The following is a 17,206-nucleotide window of genomic DNA, read 5'->3' on the forward strand; positions in this document are numbered from 1 at the left end:
CATAGCTGTTTGAAATTGTACCATTATATAGAATCCTTTTCACTCAATAAATTTATTTCACCATTATCTTCTAGCAGTACCAACTAGATTCTTGTTTCTTTCATTTTTTTTACATTCCAGAAGCTTTACCATTTCTATATCCTTCATTTCAGAAAATTTCATGATGAGATGCTTTTTTGATAAATACTTTCGCTGGTAATTCAGTGGGGCATTTTGTCTGTAGATTAATGTTCTTATGTTTTGGGAAAATCTATAAAACACCTTCATAGCAACATCTAGACCAGTGTTTGACTGAACAATTGGACAACAAATCTAGCCAAGTTGACCCACAAAATTAACCATCACAGGTACCCTTTCATATAATCCCCCTGTTCACTGTAGCACTTCATCCCTGTACCTGTTGAGTACAGACCCCCTCTGGCATAATTTCTAAAGAGAAAACTCATTTTCTTTTCCCAAAGTGTGAGAGGGAAAACCTTCTGTTTGGGGAAAGTCACACCTGCCTTCAGAAATCTCTGAAGCTTTCGGTTTCACTTTTTTCCCAGAGTTATGAAAACCTGCGTCAATTAGCTTATGGTTGGCCTGTCCCCCTGCAAGTGCTTGGCTTTTACTTGTAGACATTTGTCCTGAGTGACAATTTCCTCTTCTGTTCTTTTTTTTCCCTTTTATTTAATATTTTAGACTTAGAAGGGAAAAATTGTCCAATCAACCAAGCTTAACTGAAAATGTTACCCTAGTATTTTCTGGGTTTAATCTTTTCAGATCAAATCCTTGCAGTCAAAATTGAGTTTTCCCATAATTCTTGTGTCTTCTATCAAAATCAATCTTGTTGGTTTCACATATATCCAGGATTTGACCACTTCTCACCCGCCTCACTTACCCATCTTGGTCCAAGCCGTGGTCACGTTTCTCCTGGACTTTCCCAATAGCTGCGTGAACTCCCTGTTTCTCCTCTTTATCCTTCTCCAACATGCAGGCAAAGTGATGTGTTCAGACTTCGGTCAGATCATACCACCATACCCTGCACTGGCTCTCCATCATTGTAAGGAAACAGCAAAGTTGATGGACTCTAATGGCCCCCATGATCTATAATGCCCATGACCTCCATGACTTCATTTCCAGACATAGGTTGTTCCTCTCCAGCCTACAAGTCTCATTGCTTTTCTCAGGTTGTTCAGTGCTCTATACCAGGACATGGAGCACATCACCATAGTGGGGGGTCCATATATATTTCCTGAACTAGTGAATGACTTACACTGAAGAATATCTCAATGCCCTTCTCCTCTTTTTAGGCATGGGCATAGTGCAAGCCTGTGAGTGTCTCCTTAGCTACACATAGGGAGGATATGGCATTCTACCTTGCAAGGGAGGAAAGACACTAGTGGCCTAAGGACCTGATGCATTTTTTGGACAGCACAAGGTATTCTGTACACATATGCATAGCCTATGGAAAAGTCAAAGTGTGTTTGTGGACCTCTTTTTTTTTTTTCTTCTTTTTTTTCCTGTTCTGCATTGTTCTAGCTTCAGAAACTACTTTGAATTTTGTTTTCTGGGTTTTATCGTCTCTGCCCTTGAAACTTAGATGGAAAAAAAGAAACCTTGATCCTGAAGTATCTTTATTATAAACGGATGCTTCATGGTAGCCAGCATGGCAATGGGCACATTAAAATGCACTGCTGCAATTGGAAGCTTTCTTTCTACTTCTTTAAACACATCTGAGAGAACTAGGTTATATCCTACAGGGGGGAACACCACACCGATGTGTGCGAGCATCGAGCCGCGGAGGGAGCGGTACGGATAGTGGTGGTGAACGAAGGAGCCGAAGGACTCCAGCCTGCCTTTTTCATCCGTGATTGTAAATATCACCGACCATCCTAGACTAGTACACATGGACTCTTGTCCTACTTTCGTAAAAAGCATTATTAAGGAAGGTGCATATAATGAAACCTCATGTATTATTAACTTAACCTTACTAGGAATGTACAAGGAATAGGCTTAATTCAACAAAAATTTATAGGCAATTTGTTAAAGCGGCAGTGCACATTAGAAGGTACATTAGAGCCACCTTGGTTTTAATACGCCATTCAATAACTCGAAAAGAGGTTAAGAATGCTGCTTAACCTCCATTAAGTATTTTAAAAATGCTTTAATTTAAAATTATTTGGAGTGTGTGTACATATATGGATGGACACATACCTACACTCATAAGTAGAGCACTGAAGATGTTTTCCCGGTTCGTTTTTTCAGGACTGGATGACCTCATAACATTTGGCAGGAGGCACTTAATCAGGCGCCGGGTGGAGAAAGGTGTCAAGGTGTCCCCAGCCAGTGACCCACCCTTGTCCTTGAGAACTAGAGGCAGAGAGGGTTTATTGAGGATCCTGCAGCTTTGGAATAAAATAAAGGCTAATTTATAATGAAAACAGCTTCACATGACACATTTCGCGCTAATAGGACAATTCCTCATGCTTCCCTCTGGTATTTACTTTGGGTTTGCTTTTGTAACTCATGCAGACCATTAGAAAATAAAGTATCTTGTTTCATTAAGAAGTGTATCGTATTTGTCGAGAAATGAGCTCATCAACCAGCATTGCATGCAAGACCCTGCCAATGGAATTGGAATTAGATGGCCGATACTCCATTAAAAATCAGTGCATCAAAATTGAGATCCGATTATGACACATGCCCCAGTGTTCGGTGAAACGGCTTTTCCAGATTAGCATATTTTTCACAGAAGGACCACAGAGTAAGAGCCTTTTCCTTAATAAACCACCAGGAAAGAATCTTGTCATAGGAAATACGGATCACAATCCTACTCACATCTGGGGGAAAAAAAAGAAAAAAAAAGGATATTGACAGGTCATTACCTAAATTTTAGGAAAATCCCACTTTGTTGAAAACTGCCTAGTAAAAATGACAATGATGATAATAGATACTATTTACCAAGTGTATACTGTATGCCAGACCCTGGAATAGTGTTTTATCTAAAAAAATTCCATTTAATATACACACTATTTCTATGATGGAAGGACCAGTATTATTTCCTTCGGGGAAATGCAGTCTCATTAAGTAGAAGGGCCATTTACACATCCAAGTCCATCTGACCCCAGAATCTGCACTCTGAAAGAGTGAAACTCTTATTCTGAATAACTCTTTATTTGTTATAAACATTCACTTAACAAATATTTGAGGGTGGGTTGAAATAGAGACTCTTCCAAGTGTCTGTAACCTCCCCCCGATGCTCAAACTCATCTCAACCCATGTTTCTCGCTACTGCTTCAGGTCCTGGGATATTTCATTTGTTGTGCTGAATCTGAATAATAGTTACAAAATAAAAATGAACAGAGCTGTGAGCGGCTACAGTGCTCAAGTAATGGAGAGCCGACCGAGAGGTCTAGACGTGGGCTTGCTCCACGGACAAAGTTAGAGGAGCGTTTGAGGTGTTTGCCGCGGCATAGGACAGAGACTTTAGAGCATGCGTCTGAAAAGTATCGAGGCTGAGAAAAGTGAGAGCAAAGGAAAAGTTGTGCCGTGGATTATGCGTGTACATGTGTATCTGCACACCGTAATCTCTAAGACATAATCAGAGCGGTGCTTCTTTATATTCATTGCTGTTACTGGATTTGATTCTTAGAGAATATACTTATGAAGGCTCCTCACGGATACTCCAATAGGAAAACCAGGTTTTTTATAAAACAGAAAGTCCGATAGGATAATTTCCCTCATATAAGCATCTTATTCTATCCTTCATTCTACGAGCTGGAGACATATTTTTGGAGTGATATTTTCTTTCTGAAGCCCTGTTCCATCCGTTGATCTGGCAAGGATTACATTTTGAATTTATCGTGCTTATCCATATACATTTCCTACTAATCCTCCCTGATACCCTACCTCTTCTAACCACTCTCATGACTCACAGATTTATGTTTACCATTTTCTTTTCAGTATTAGAGATATCATCTGATCATTGTAAAGAGTAACAGATATCCTCCCATCCGTCTACTCATCCATCCTTTCAGCCATCTATCCATTTCCTTCATATATCCATTTTTTTCAGTTAACGTCTATTGAATAAATTACTATACACCAGAGCCTGTGCTGCTGTAAGATATACAACCAGAAATATATTAAGGCATTACAGTTTAGTAGGGGAAACTGACTCGTGCAAATACAACATACTTGTAATAAGTGCAGTATTAGAAATGCACAAGATAGAGAAGTAGTAAAATGAAGGGACTGATTACTTCTTGAAGGCTGGGAGACATAAAGAACTTAGTAGTGTTTCCTGAGCTGGGTTTTAAAAACAAATAAGATTCGGCAAGGTATTCAAACGGGAAGCAGTCCAGGAAGAAGCAATAGGAGGAGGAGGGCATTTAAAATACATCTAAACTAGTCGAAAACGAGTTTTTCAAATGTTTAAAGAGAAATGATAGCTTGAGATGAATAATCATATTTATTTAGCATTTGTTAACATTTGGTCAAATCTATGAATAATAATTTTAGCATGATTTTTATACAAAACCATCAAATGGAGGAAAATTGTTATTTTAATTTGAAAATTAGCATCATCTCCTACACTTCATTTTGAAAAGATTGACCTGCAAAACCATTTCTCAAATAGTCTTTTGTTGCCTGGGGTAGGTGAGCCACAAATTCCTCCCTAGACTTTTCTCTTAACGTGGTGTCCATTCTCTGGTTGAAGATGAGAATTGTTTCTTCTAAATGGCTCATAATCAGTGCTTAGCCTCAGCTCTGCCCTCCTTTTCTGAATAAGGCCTAGAGGTTAAACTTGTTTTCTCGCTCCCATTTCCAGACCCTAGCAAAGCCTAGTTGTTCACGGTCCTCAGGAGGGACATTGCTAGGAAATGGGCTCTTCTTTTATGCCCAGGGCAGGTACTCTGCTGTGCAAATAGCCACTATAGGAGAGGATACCAGCTGCCTGGCTAATAACTTTGAACTCTAAGGATGCTGTAAGCCTTCTCCTGGATAAAGCAATACTCTTTTATGATACGGGTGACTTTTTGCGTTAGCCGTATAACACATTGTTTCCCACATGAGACTTGTCTGGTCTGGGACTGGAGTTAGAAAGAAAACTGGAGAAAAGAAGAAACTTTAGTGGGCTGATTTGGGGTGTGAGCTCTCAGCCCTGCATAATGGAAGGTAATACCTTTGTCCTGATGACCGTGCTTTAAACTGTGGTACAAAATCACCCATGGAAAGAAATCTCCAAAAGACCAGTTAAAATGATGCAGACACGTACTTGGGGAAGATGAAGTGGACCTAATGGAGGGAGATCAGAAATCTATTGTTTAAAAAAAAAAAAAAATTAAGGTCAGTTATCTTTAAGCTACACTCAGGAGCTGAAGTTTAAGTGGGAGGGAAGTTCTAACTACAGAACTATTTCTGTAGTTAGGAGTCATAAAAGGAGAGGTAATGGTCTAGAATTGGCACATTCAAGTAAGGCAGGAAGTAATCGTTGAGCAGGAAAGTACCTGAGTCATCCTGATCAGAACTGCTTAAAAATAGGACAGCTGAAATACTGGTGGGATTAACCTTTATAATCGTGCTGCTGAGAGGAGGAGGGGAATTAATCCTAAGACAAATTCCGATGTAGTCTTTTCCCTGAAGCCCTAACCTCCAGGCTGCAGCCTCCCTGGCTGCTTTACTACCTTTCTTGTTCTCCTCTGCTGATACCTCTGATTTTTCTGTGCCCTTCTTTAGTCTCCCAAACTTGGGCAACCCAATCTTCTGCACCAAAATCTACACTCCTGGTCTTTACAGATTCACCTAACAAATCATTTTTTTTTTTGGTAAAAATCCTTCCTAGCTGTTCTAGATTTCTCTGTGGCTTGAACCTATTGCAAAAAGTCCAAATTAATTCTACTTCTAAGTATCTGTGCTAATGGGGAATTTATCCAAATTGGAGAGCTGTTAGTACATGAATGATGCCATCATCATGAACCTTAAGGACCTAGGTACCTTCACACAAGGGAAAATACATAGAATCCCAGCCACAATGGTCTTGAGTCTAAAATAGAAGCCTTCTACGTTTGTGATTTTGATCACATGGTGAGTCAGATAGGAAACTATGTAATAACTGTCAGGGCCATACTCTATTTCTGGCAACACGTATAAAGCAAATCGCTGTTGGTGAATGCAAAGAAGCAAAGGGCAGAATCTCGTTGCAAATTATTATCAAAAATGATAGTCTTATTTCTCTCCAATTGAATGGCACAGATTTTGAGCTTCTTTCTTTTCATTTTACTCCTCCTGAAACTTTTTAAGAGAGAATATGCAGGGCCTAGGAGAAGAATAACAAATTAATTGTTGATAGCTGTAAAAGAATGGCTTGTTCTCAACTAGAGCCTCAAATGAATTTTACAGTGTTCCAGTTACTTCTGGTTTTTCCCCTAAAGAAGAGATACCACATGGTGCTTCCCTTGGTGCTCACGCTTTTTCTCTCTTTCATATCACTGATATTTTATAAATGTAAGTTAGTGATCCTGACAACTATACAACTTATTTTCGTTCGCCAGAGCTTCATTCATTGTTTCAATAAAATTCCTTGTAACATTGTACACACGCTTGTGTGTGTATATATGTGAATATGCGTATATATGTGTGTATACATGTACATGCACAAACACGTATCACACCACACCCAGAACCATTTCTCCCTCATATGCCTACTTCATCATCCAAATGTCCAATGCATTTCTAATTTTATAACTGTTGATTTCCACCTTCTGGGTCCAAGAAATTTTAAGTAACTGGAAGATATTTTTGAATCATATTTTATTTCCCTTCTTTTTCTATAAGAAAAAATACAGATTTTATAATTAATCTAAATTCTGTTTCTGTCTTTTTTTTTTAATATAGTACTTGTTGGGATCAACGCCTACCTGATAATTTGGTGCAGTTTTGTGAATTCCAGTGTTCGAGTGCCTCCTTTGTGGCAAGCACTGTATTGGATGCTGGGTAGACAGTGATGAATTAATCAGATGAGGTTCCTGCCTTCAGGGTGGTTACAGTCTGGTGGAACTGAGATTAATTGTAACTTTCCTCAGCACTCTATAGGAAATAGAATGCTGTGAAACTAACAGGCATACCTGAACTAGCCCAGAATAGGTTACTGGAGGAAGAGTCACAAGACCTGATACGCATAGAGTGAGCTAAGCAGGAAAGGTGGGTCCAAACCATTTCAGCAGACAGAACTGCCCAGGAAAAGCATTTAGGCATCAAGAACAGAATGAAGTATGACTGGGGCAGATGGGATGAGCTGTAAAATGAAGCTAGGGAGATAGGCAGGACCTTACTGGATGGTTGGAAGCTGTGCTAGGATTTATTTTTTTCCTAAAGGGAATAGGAAGTTATGAAGTAATTTTAAACAGAGCAATGAGGTGTTCAATATACACTCTAAAAAAGATGGTTCCAGCTACACTATGAAGAATAGGTTGGAGGAGGACAAGAGGGACGCTAGGAGGTGAGACAGCCTCTGTGGTTGAGATGCCTGGGTTTGAATCTGCTATTTGTCAACTCTATCATTTTAGGAAAGTTTGTTAACCTTCCTAACCTTCAGTTGCCTAATTTATGTAATGGACATAATAATGCCTGAATTATTAACATTGCTAACAGTGAGAACTAAATGAGACAGTGAATATAAAGCTTTTATCATAGCCTCTGGTACATAGTGTTAACTATAGAAAACTTGGTAGTGACTTTAACCAGGGAGGTGGCAGTGGGGATGGAGAGTAGAAGATTTAAAATTCTTAGAAGGCAGTATTCATACGACTTGGTAATTTGCTATATGTAGGGGCACAGGGAAGTGAAGGACTCAGGAGTTGCCAGTTTTAGCAAAATATAGGATGCTCAATTAAATTTGAATTTTTTAATACAAGCAAATATCACATGGGACATACTTTTACTAAAATAATCATTGATTAGCAGAAATTCAAATTTAACTGGGCATCCTGTATTTTAGGCTATCCTACCAAAGATGTCTCAGAGTTCCAGCTGAAGCAACTGAAGCAATAGATGGTGGTGCTATTTGCTGAAACAGAGATGATTAGAGGAGGGACCAGTCTTTAGTGGAAAGATCATGAAATAGGTTTTGCATACACTGAATCGTAGGTGCCAGGAAGACACCCAGTTACAACTCAGCTTTTCTTTGGCCATAATTGACATACTGATAAAGAACGGCTACAGCCACGTTTGTACAGGGACTTAGATAGTGCCGTGTTAGAGCGTTCTGTTTTTCAATGTGATCAAAATGTTATTTTTTAAAGAAAAGACTGGGTAGAAAGTATAATAAAAACTTTTCATTGCTTCATTTCCAGGTTTTTATATTTCTCCAGGCAATGCCACTGGCTGCCTGCCATGTTCATGCCACAAGACTGGTGCAGTTAATCACATCTGTAATAGCTGGACTGGTCAGTGTGTTTGCCAAGATGATTCCATTGCCGGGCAAAGTTGTGACCATTGTAAAGACCTTTACTTTGGATTTGATCCTCTAGCTGGAAGGTAAGTGTTTATAAGAATTAATAATTAAATGTTTTTACTAAATTATATTTGTAATTATTTTTTTTTTTTTTTACTAACAGTGATTTTTTGGCAGTATCTTCTGTAAAAAGGAATATTTTCTGTCCCCCTTAGTCTGTGGATATATTCTTTTATGCATTGATGTCTGCATTTATTAAACATAATAGTAATCTTTGCATATCTCCTAGAGTTCCAATGTATGGGTTGCTGTACATTGATAAATGTGTCCAGTATTAGGACCTGGGAATATCAAATTTTGGTTGTGGAGAAAGACAGGTAAAGAAATATCCATAAAAGCAAATACACAAGCACATACACAGGCTAAGATAGGTATCATATGTGTGTATATACTTTGTTCTACATGGCCCCTGAATTTATTACTGCATTCATTTATGTTCCTTTTGCCTTTCTAATTTAGGTTTAAAGACTGGCAGGTGAGAAACATATCTTTGAATTCAGTGATAAGATTTTTTTTTCCCAGTGTGTAAAGTACCTTCTGAAAGTAAATTAACCACTTTTCAAAGTTACACTGTCTTTAATGTTCTACTTCTTACTTCCTGTGTATCTGTGGGCATTTGCTTTCATGCAGATGTGTTCATTGCTGTACTTTTGAAGGTGTGCTGGAATGCCAGTTCCATGTGTGTTTTCTTGGTCTGGTCAGGTAATAAATCTGTCTAGGATTGGGACTGTATCCATGAATTCTTTGACGTTCCTATCCCCAAGAAACTAGTGTTGTGTCTGCACACACCAACCAAATCTGTTTCTCAATATGTGTCTGTGTGTGTTTATAAATATAAAGGCTAAGTGCTCAAGGGTTTGAGATGATTTTTTCAACTCATCATCACCCTGCTGCCTGCCTTTTGGCTGTTACACTCTTCATTAACAGCTTGATTAGAGTGTGGACAGTGTGACGGGGTAAATTATTGAAAAAGAAATCAAGCTAGTTCATTTGGCTTTCTACTAAAATTCAATTTGATTAAAAACTTTAATATAATATTTAAAATATTTATCAAAACAACTTTATGTTCTTATTACATATCGTATATTTCAAATCCATGCTGCTCCACTTCTGTTACCATTGGACTATCATCTCGGTTAGTCTGAGAGCATTACTACTCTTCTGTACAAATATGAAATTACTCTGAATGAGTATAGAAAACACATGGCACAGTAGATGTTAAATAAAAAGTATTACCAGGATCTTGATAGTAAAATCAGGGCCAGTTATTGCACCTACCACCCCCTCTACATACTTTTTGTTGAAAGACCATCTCACAAATTTCCCAGTTGGAACTCTGGGGTTGGTTTGTTTCACTACTGACAGCCTCTGTCTTTAGATTTCCTGTCTTTTCCATAGTCTTTCTGACAACACTTAATTACCAAGAGAAAAATATCTTCCCCACTCAGCTGTCCTTGGAATACTCATGCCTATCTATGACATTTTGTGCCAGCAGTCGCTTACCCATTTCCCCTCTACTGAGCTCCCTTGTTATTCTTGCCAGTGTTGTCACCAAAACCCCTACTTAATGACCAAAAGCTGTCTAATTGTCTTGGCTTTTTCACTTAACTTTCTTTAAGTGAAACCTGATTCCCTTCATTACATGGCTTCCCGTACCCTTCAGTGTTTGTAAACTCAGGCTGACCTTCACCCCATTCTGTTTCTCCCTCATTTATCTACCCACCCCAATCTAATCCAGGACCAGGAATTGCTTACAGATAGTGTTCTATCACCTATCACCCTGCCGTTGGGCTGGCTAACGTGGGAATCAGACTCCCTGGGTTAAAAGCTGGCTTGAAATGTTAACCTAAATTGATGAGGAATAAATAGGAAGAGCCAGAAAAGTAGGTATAAAATACATCATCATCATCACCACCACCACCACCACCACAACAACAAATACATTATTAGAAGGTGCCAAGGTTAAAATTAGGAAAGCAGAACTCAGTAAAATAAAAGGGATGAGTGCAGGCTGTAGTCTAGGAGATAGAGCCAAGTTTGAAAAGCTAGTAGCTTCTATAGCATAAAAAATCCAGAACAAGTGCGAGTTCAAAGCCAAAAGACTTATGACAAGTGTCATATAAATACAATTGTATATCTTTACATATTAGGTGACTGATAATTATATTGAGTCAAGTAAGGAAGTACACACACACACACACACACACACACACACACACACACACGTCATATTTTCTTTATCCATTTACGGGCATTTATGTTTTTTCCCTATCTTGGCTATTGTGAATAATGCTGTAGTGAACATAGGGGTGCAGATATCTCTTCATGATCCTGATTTTATTTCCTTTGGATATATAGCCAGAAGTGGGATTGCTGGAATCATATGATAGTCCTATTTTTAGTTTCTTAAGGAACTTTCATACTGTTTTCCATAGTGACTGTACCAACTTACATTCCCACCAGTAGTGTACAGGGCTTCCCTTTTCTCCACATCCTCACCAACACCTAGCTTTTTGATAATAGCCATTGTAACAGGTGTGAGGTGATATCTCATTGTGGTTTGATTTGCATTTCCCTGATGATTAATGATGTTGAGCACCTTTTAATGTACCTGTTGGCCATTTGCATGTCTTCTTTGGAGAAATGTCTATAAATATCCTTTGCTCATTTTTTTAAATTAGGAGGTTTTTTTGCTATTGAGTTGTATGAGTTTCTTATATATTTTGGATATTAACCCCTTATCAGATAGATGGTTTGCAAATATTTTCTCCCATTCTGTAGGTTGTCTTTTTTCACTCTGTTGGTTACTTCCTTTGCTGTGCAAAAGCTTTTTAGTTCATCTCTTTTTGCTTTTCTGCCTGAGCTTTGGTGTCATAACCACAAAATCATTGCCCAGACCAATGTCAAGAAGCTTTTTCCCTATGTTTTCTTCTAGTAGTTTTAGACTCTGATATTAACTTTAAGTTTTTAATCCATTTTGAGTTGATTTTTGTATATGATGATTTAGGGTCCAATTTCATTCTTCTGCATGTGAATATTTAGTTTTGCCAGCACCATTTATTGAAGAGACCATCCTTTCCTCATTGTGTGTTCCTGATACCCTTTTTGAAGATCAGTTGACTGATATGCATGGATTTGTTTCTGGGCTCTCTATTCTGTTCCATTCGTCTGTGTGTCTGTTTTTAATGCCAGTACCATACCGTTTTGATTACAATAGCTTTGTAATATATTTTAAAACCAGGAAATCTGATGCCTCCAGTTTGGTTCTTCTTGTTGAACCCATGCTTTGCAACTTAAAATAGCTGTAGGACTTTCTGTTACCTAAGAAAGACCAGAAACGCCATACAGTTGACTCACTTTATATCCAGGTGGCAGACAGGGGAATTAGCCCCATATGATATATTTAAAGGATCAGTGAAAGATGAAAGTAAAATTAATTTATGATTGCTTTTTATGACTAATGGTTTTCCAGTGTGCTAATTATTTTACTGTTTGCACTTTTCTTAAAATCATCTTTTCCTTTGACTCCCAAGATTCTGCTTCTCTGATTTGTTTTCTATTTCTTTTGATGATTAGTCCTCTTTAATCTGGCCCTTCAACTTACATATCAACGTCTGTGATTTCAACCTCTACATGCCTGTAAATGACTTTCAAATATATTGTCACATCTTCAGATCTCCATCATGGGCTCTAGGCCTATGGCTAGTTGTGTCTCTGAGTTTTAAATCTGCATGCCTCTCATGCATCCCATTCTTAATATAACCAACACAGAAAAAATTCTCATTTGCATTACTTTCCTCACCTCTGCCAAAAATTAAAAAAATAAAAGTCTCATGCCGTCATCATCTTAGTGAAAGGGATATAAATCTTAAAATAACTATTCAAGTCTGCACCACCCACGTGCGACTCAGGATGCTCTCAGATTGGGCAGGGTTGGCTCTTGATATTAGCATACGCTGCTGCTGGAAAGAGCTATTGAAAGCAAGAGCCACCATGTGTAATGCAGCTTCTCTGAAACAAATAAAGCCTCCCTTAACCACAAAGACCCAAAGAAATCAGCAGGATTTGTCCCTTGTTAAATCAGTCATCTGGAATGCCCTTGTCTAGAGTTGACCCTTCTATTCCACTGATGAATTCTACTGTCGCATTTCACTTTAACATCGATGATAGAGAAGAAATCCTCTAGCACAGAAGGTCATAGAGAAAGATGTTTCAAAATGTGACAATGAGAACTGCTTGAATGTATACTTTTGCTCATCACTGAAAAGAGATAAAAATGGATTTTATTCTTTTTATGTTTTCCATTCCTTTCCTGAATGATATTGAAATCTGTTTGTTGACTTCTGGTTGTTCTTGTGGATATATACTAACACTGACTATTTTGAAGATGTGTACAAAGATGGCTACAACATATGGGATTCCATCTAGTATAAGGAATTTTTGTTTTCTGAAGGAAAAAATCCACTCATAGTCTAAATGTATACAGACATGCAGTTAGGAAAATAACTGTGCCCAGATGTTAAAATTTTTAAAAAAGAAAGAAAATCATCTAAAATCATTTGACTGTACCTTGAATCATCTAAGAGCATTTGAATGTACCTTGTAGGTACTTATAAGTATAAATTTATTTCATTAATTTCTAGAATTCTACAAAGATTATAAGTATTTTATTTTTAAGCAAGGAGAAGATACAAGTATCATTGTATCTCTTCATTGATTTTGAAAATAAATTGATTTTCTCATCTGCTTTCTCCATTTATCTATTCAGGGGATTTTATTTAACCCCTCCGTGAAGTTCACACACATCCCTTACCCTGCTCCATCTTCTCTTTTATTGTGCACAGCTGTGTTTGCTATATTTTTCTCTTGGCTTATTTTATATACTTTTCTTCAATACTCCCAAGGGCAAAATAAATAACATAAAATAGGGCCTGACCCTAAACTACAGCAACAGTGACAAAAAATGCCCCAAACACAACAGTATCAAGCTGGAAAATCATTTGCCTGTTTTCATCCAAGTTGTCCATTCTTCAAAAGCTCCCTATCACAAAAAAGGGCATGTGTTTTTAAAAAGCTGATCCAAGGGCAAAAACCACTCCATTTACCTTGGACACATAAGGCAAATGTGATTTAATCAGTATTGAAAACAATGAAGCAAAAAAAAGTCTGCCCACTGAAAAAATCAATAAAGCAAAAAAAATGAGTAAAAATATATCATATTTGTCTAAACCAAAAACAGTGAGACAGAAATGGGCCACATTCAGTTTGTCTCAGTGGGTAGTTGAGACCCATATTTGACACAGTGCACTCCCTAGCACTGTCCGCAAGTTGACCTGTAACTACGAGTCCTCTTTCTCACAGCCCACAAGACGGTTCCAGTTCATCTGGGGCACCACCATTTTCTCACATACCATCCAAACCTCACAATCCCCTAAAGATTTTTTCCATAATGACTTCTTTTCTTTACATTCATCAGTGGTATTTTGTCTTTTTTTAGCCTTAAGGAGCGAGAAGTATCACTGTGTATCTTCTACTGACCAGCTGACATACAGTGAACTATGATTTCCCTCAGATAGCAGGGAATTGGGATCTAGGCTGGCCAGGGAATCGAAAGGCTCAGACTTCTAAAACATAAAGTAAAATTCTTCTGTGACCAGATTACTTTCGGTTTTACTGCACAAGTTCTCCATTTCACCACTAAGTTAAAGATTTGGTCTGGCAGTCTTTTCACATGCATATTTCCGAGGGATCTCAATTGGTCTCTTTTTCTGAGAACCAGATCAATGACTTCAAAGGGAAGCAGATAACTTTCTTGTCCGTTGGTGGTATCACAGTGGAATGTTGGGGAATGTTCCTCACAGATTCATTCTCCTCTATGACTCTTTGTTAGCTAGTTCTTATCTAGGGTGATGGGGTTAAAGGGCAACATGCCTCTCATCAGCTAGCCACCCCTGCATCGGCAGGCGGACTCTCAACCACTGCGCCACCAGGGAAGCCCTCCTATTCATCTTTTAATATGCAGCCCAAACATCCTCTTCCAGGATTCCTTCTTACTTACTACTCCTTTCCCTGCCCCGATCCTTTTCCACCAGAGTAGGTAGTTGGTCCTTTTCTTTGTATCCAAAGAGTCTGTACACATCTTTATTAATGCTCTTTCCATTTTTTCATTTCTCACTAGACTGAGGGCTCTTGAAGACAGGGACAATTCTGTCTTGTTCATCTTTATGTGCTCAGTGCCTAGTCCAGTCCTGGGACATAATTAGCCCTCAGTGAATGTTACCTATGTTGGTCAATATCTTTAACTCAATTTGATGTTACCTATGAGTTGAGGCTCCAGACAGAAGAGAGGTGTCCAAAGAGAAACGTCAGTAAGGTTACCTATATCCTGGACCGTATCCGTGGGCCTCCTATTGTGGTAGCTCTTCCTCACATGATGAAGTTTCTGACGATGAGATGCACTATTGAAACTCATTCCCTTCATTCATAGTGATGTTTCCACAATAGTAATAAGTAGGATGACTCTTTCTCTTACTGTTTGCACAACTGGAAGAAGCTCTCTGGAAAGGAAAATATATGAGATTTGTGATTTAAGAGACAGAAGCTAATTACCTTCTTTCCCATTCTATCCAGTAAACACTAAGTTATGTAAGGGCCCAAACAGAACTGTAATGGTAACCATAATGAACTGGTCAATAAACATCACAAATTGTTTATCTATATAAATCTTGACAGATTACTCTTTATGAAATCCATTTAGCAAGTGAGGTATTCCCATAAGGATGAAAAATGAAGATTTTAAACAGATTGCGGGAGAAGCCCTAGCTGTACCAGGAGAGTCAGTGTAACAAAGGTTTCTCTATATTAATATTACAAAAACCATTTATCCTCACAAAATCAATATCACAATTCATCTTAGTTTGGTGTTTCTCTTTCTAAGCTTAAAATGTCTTTTCCTTCATTATGTATAATTTTGTTTTAATAAATGTGAAATGTATTGCATTTAGGAGATGCTCTTGAGGAAGGATAACTTATAAAATAAAATGACATCAAACTTGTAGCTTATCTGCTAAAGAGTCTTGGAAATGTTTAAAATTATATTTGAATGGCTGAGAAATTTACAGGAATCATTTTACTTAAACCTTAATTACAGAATTATCCCCAGCGTCCTTTAGGCTAGAAACAAACTATGATATTCAGAAAAGTCGCCTATGAACTTCACCCAGGTAAAAATCTCTCTTACTAAAGTTAAGCCATTATAAGAAGTCAGAGAAGTTGCATATAACAATGGCTGGGATAAAAAGACTATGAAATCAGGAAGAGTCACATTTAGTTACTCAAAACACTGCATGCTTTCCTAAGAACTGGTTTATTCCGTTTGGATTTGGAACTTAATATCCCATGTATATTGACAGAGCTGACTTGGAGTTAAGCATGTAGCAGTTAGCGTGAAGAAAATAGATCTCCATCAAGGAAAGGAATTATGTTATACACTGGAAACTATTACTCTAAATGTACTGTATGTAAAATAGATGTGATTGTCTCATGAGTGAATGGTAATAAAAGCTGAAATACTTGACACACACTTATTCATGAGTGGTGCAGTGATATATATATGCATTGAGAGAAGCTTGTCTCTTATTGCTTCTGCTTACCAATATTACATTAAAAGCCGACAAACAATATACTCTAAGTGATAGCATATAATGAAGTTAGGAGCAAATTAAATATTTTGTTGCTTCTGTAATTCCATTTTAATTTCCATGCATAATTTTCTTCGGATCTAATCCTTAAACACCTAAACCGGGCTTCCCTGGTGGCGCAGTGTTTGAGAGTCCGCCTGCCGATGCAGGGGACAAGGGTTCGTGCCCCGGTCCGGGAAGATCCCACATGCCGCGGAGCGGCTGGGCCCGTGAGCCATGGCCGCTGAGCCTGCGCATACGGAGCCTGTGCTCCGCAATGGGAGAGGCCACAACAGTGAGAGGCCCGCGTACTGCAAAAAAAAAAAAAAAAAAAAAAAAAAAAAAAAAAAAAAAACACCTAAACCAAATATCTATTTGAGATGGAGTTCTGCTGCAGTGTCTATACATAAAGGATACAGTATAGCTGTTTGGAGGGAAACGTGTCCTTTTATCATGACATAAAAAGGGCAAACTACAGTATAGTGGGTTTCAGGACAAACTGTACTTTATTTATTCCCAAGGTGATATTAGTCCATAAAACAAATTTGCAGCCTATTTAGTAGCCTCAGCTTTTATCAGCTTTTTAAAGGGTCTTGAATGATTACCCAGGAGATCACACCATAAAAGTTGCAGTGAGATGAAGTAACTCTATCCACCCAGCATCTTTATTAGAAAATATAGGGGAAGCCATACTTTTGTTTTAAATGTACCCTATGGAAAGTCTCTGTTTAAAGGTGGTAGTCTTCTTACGTGTGCTATTTTGCTTCTCTGAGGCTTCACGGTGCCCAAATTGCTTATCCTAATCTGTGACATTGACATGGAGTGAGTGTTTGAATAATTCACTCTGAGAAAACAGGTTTTAGTTTCTACCATGGCACAATGCCAAAACAGTGATTTTTTACGATCAACTTTGGGTTCAGGAAATCTAAGTCAAAATGAAGTTCTTTCATTATATTTATATCAACAGTATCTTTTCACAGATCAGAATAATGCTCTATTCTTTAATTATTTTGGGTGAATAAGTTTAGTG

General features: G+C 38.0%; 1 protein-coding gene across 1 annotated transcript in view; it reads left to right on the top strand.

Annotated features, from left to right (window-relative positions):
* Positions 1-17,206, top strand: part of USH2A (usherin) — a 791,707-nt gene that overhangs the window by 162,967 nt on the left and 611,534 nt on the right. The window contains exon 13 of the mRNA XM_065876328.1: positions 8,337-8,520. Coding sequence (XP_065732400.1) covers positions 8,337-8,520 — 184 coding nt within the window. The remainder of the gene's footprint in view (positions 1-8,336; positions 8,521-17,206) is intronic.

This window comes from Phocoena phocoena, chromosome 1, assembly GCF_963924675.1.
Source record: "Phocoena phocoena chromosome 1, mPhoPho1.1, whole genome shotgun sequence".
Classification (NCBI taxonomy): Eukaryota; Metazoa; Chordata; class Mammalia; order Artiodactyla; family Phocoenidae; genus Phocoena; species Phocoena phocoena.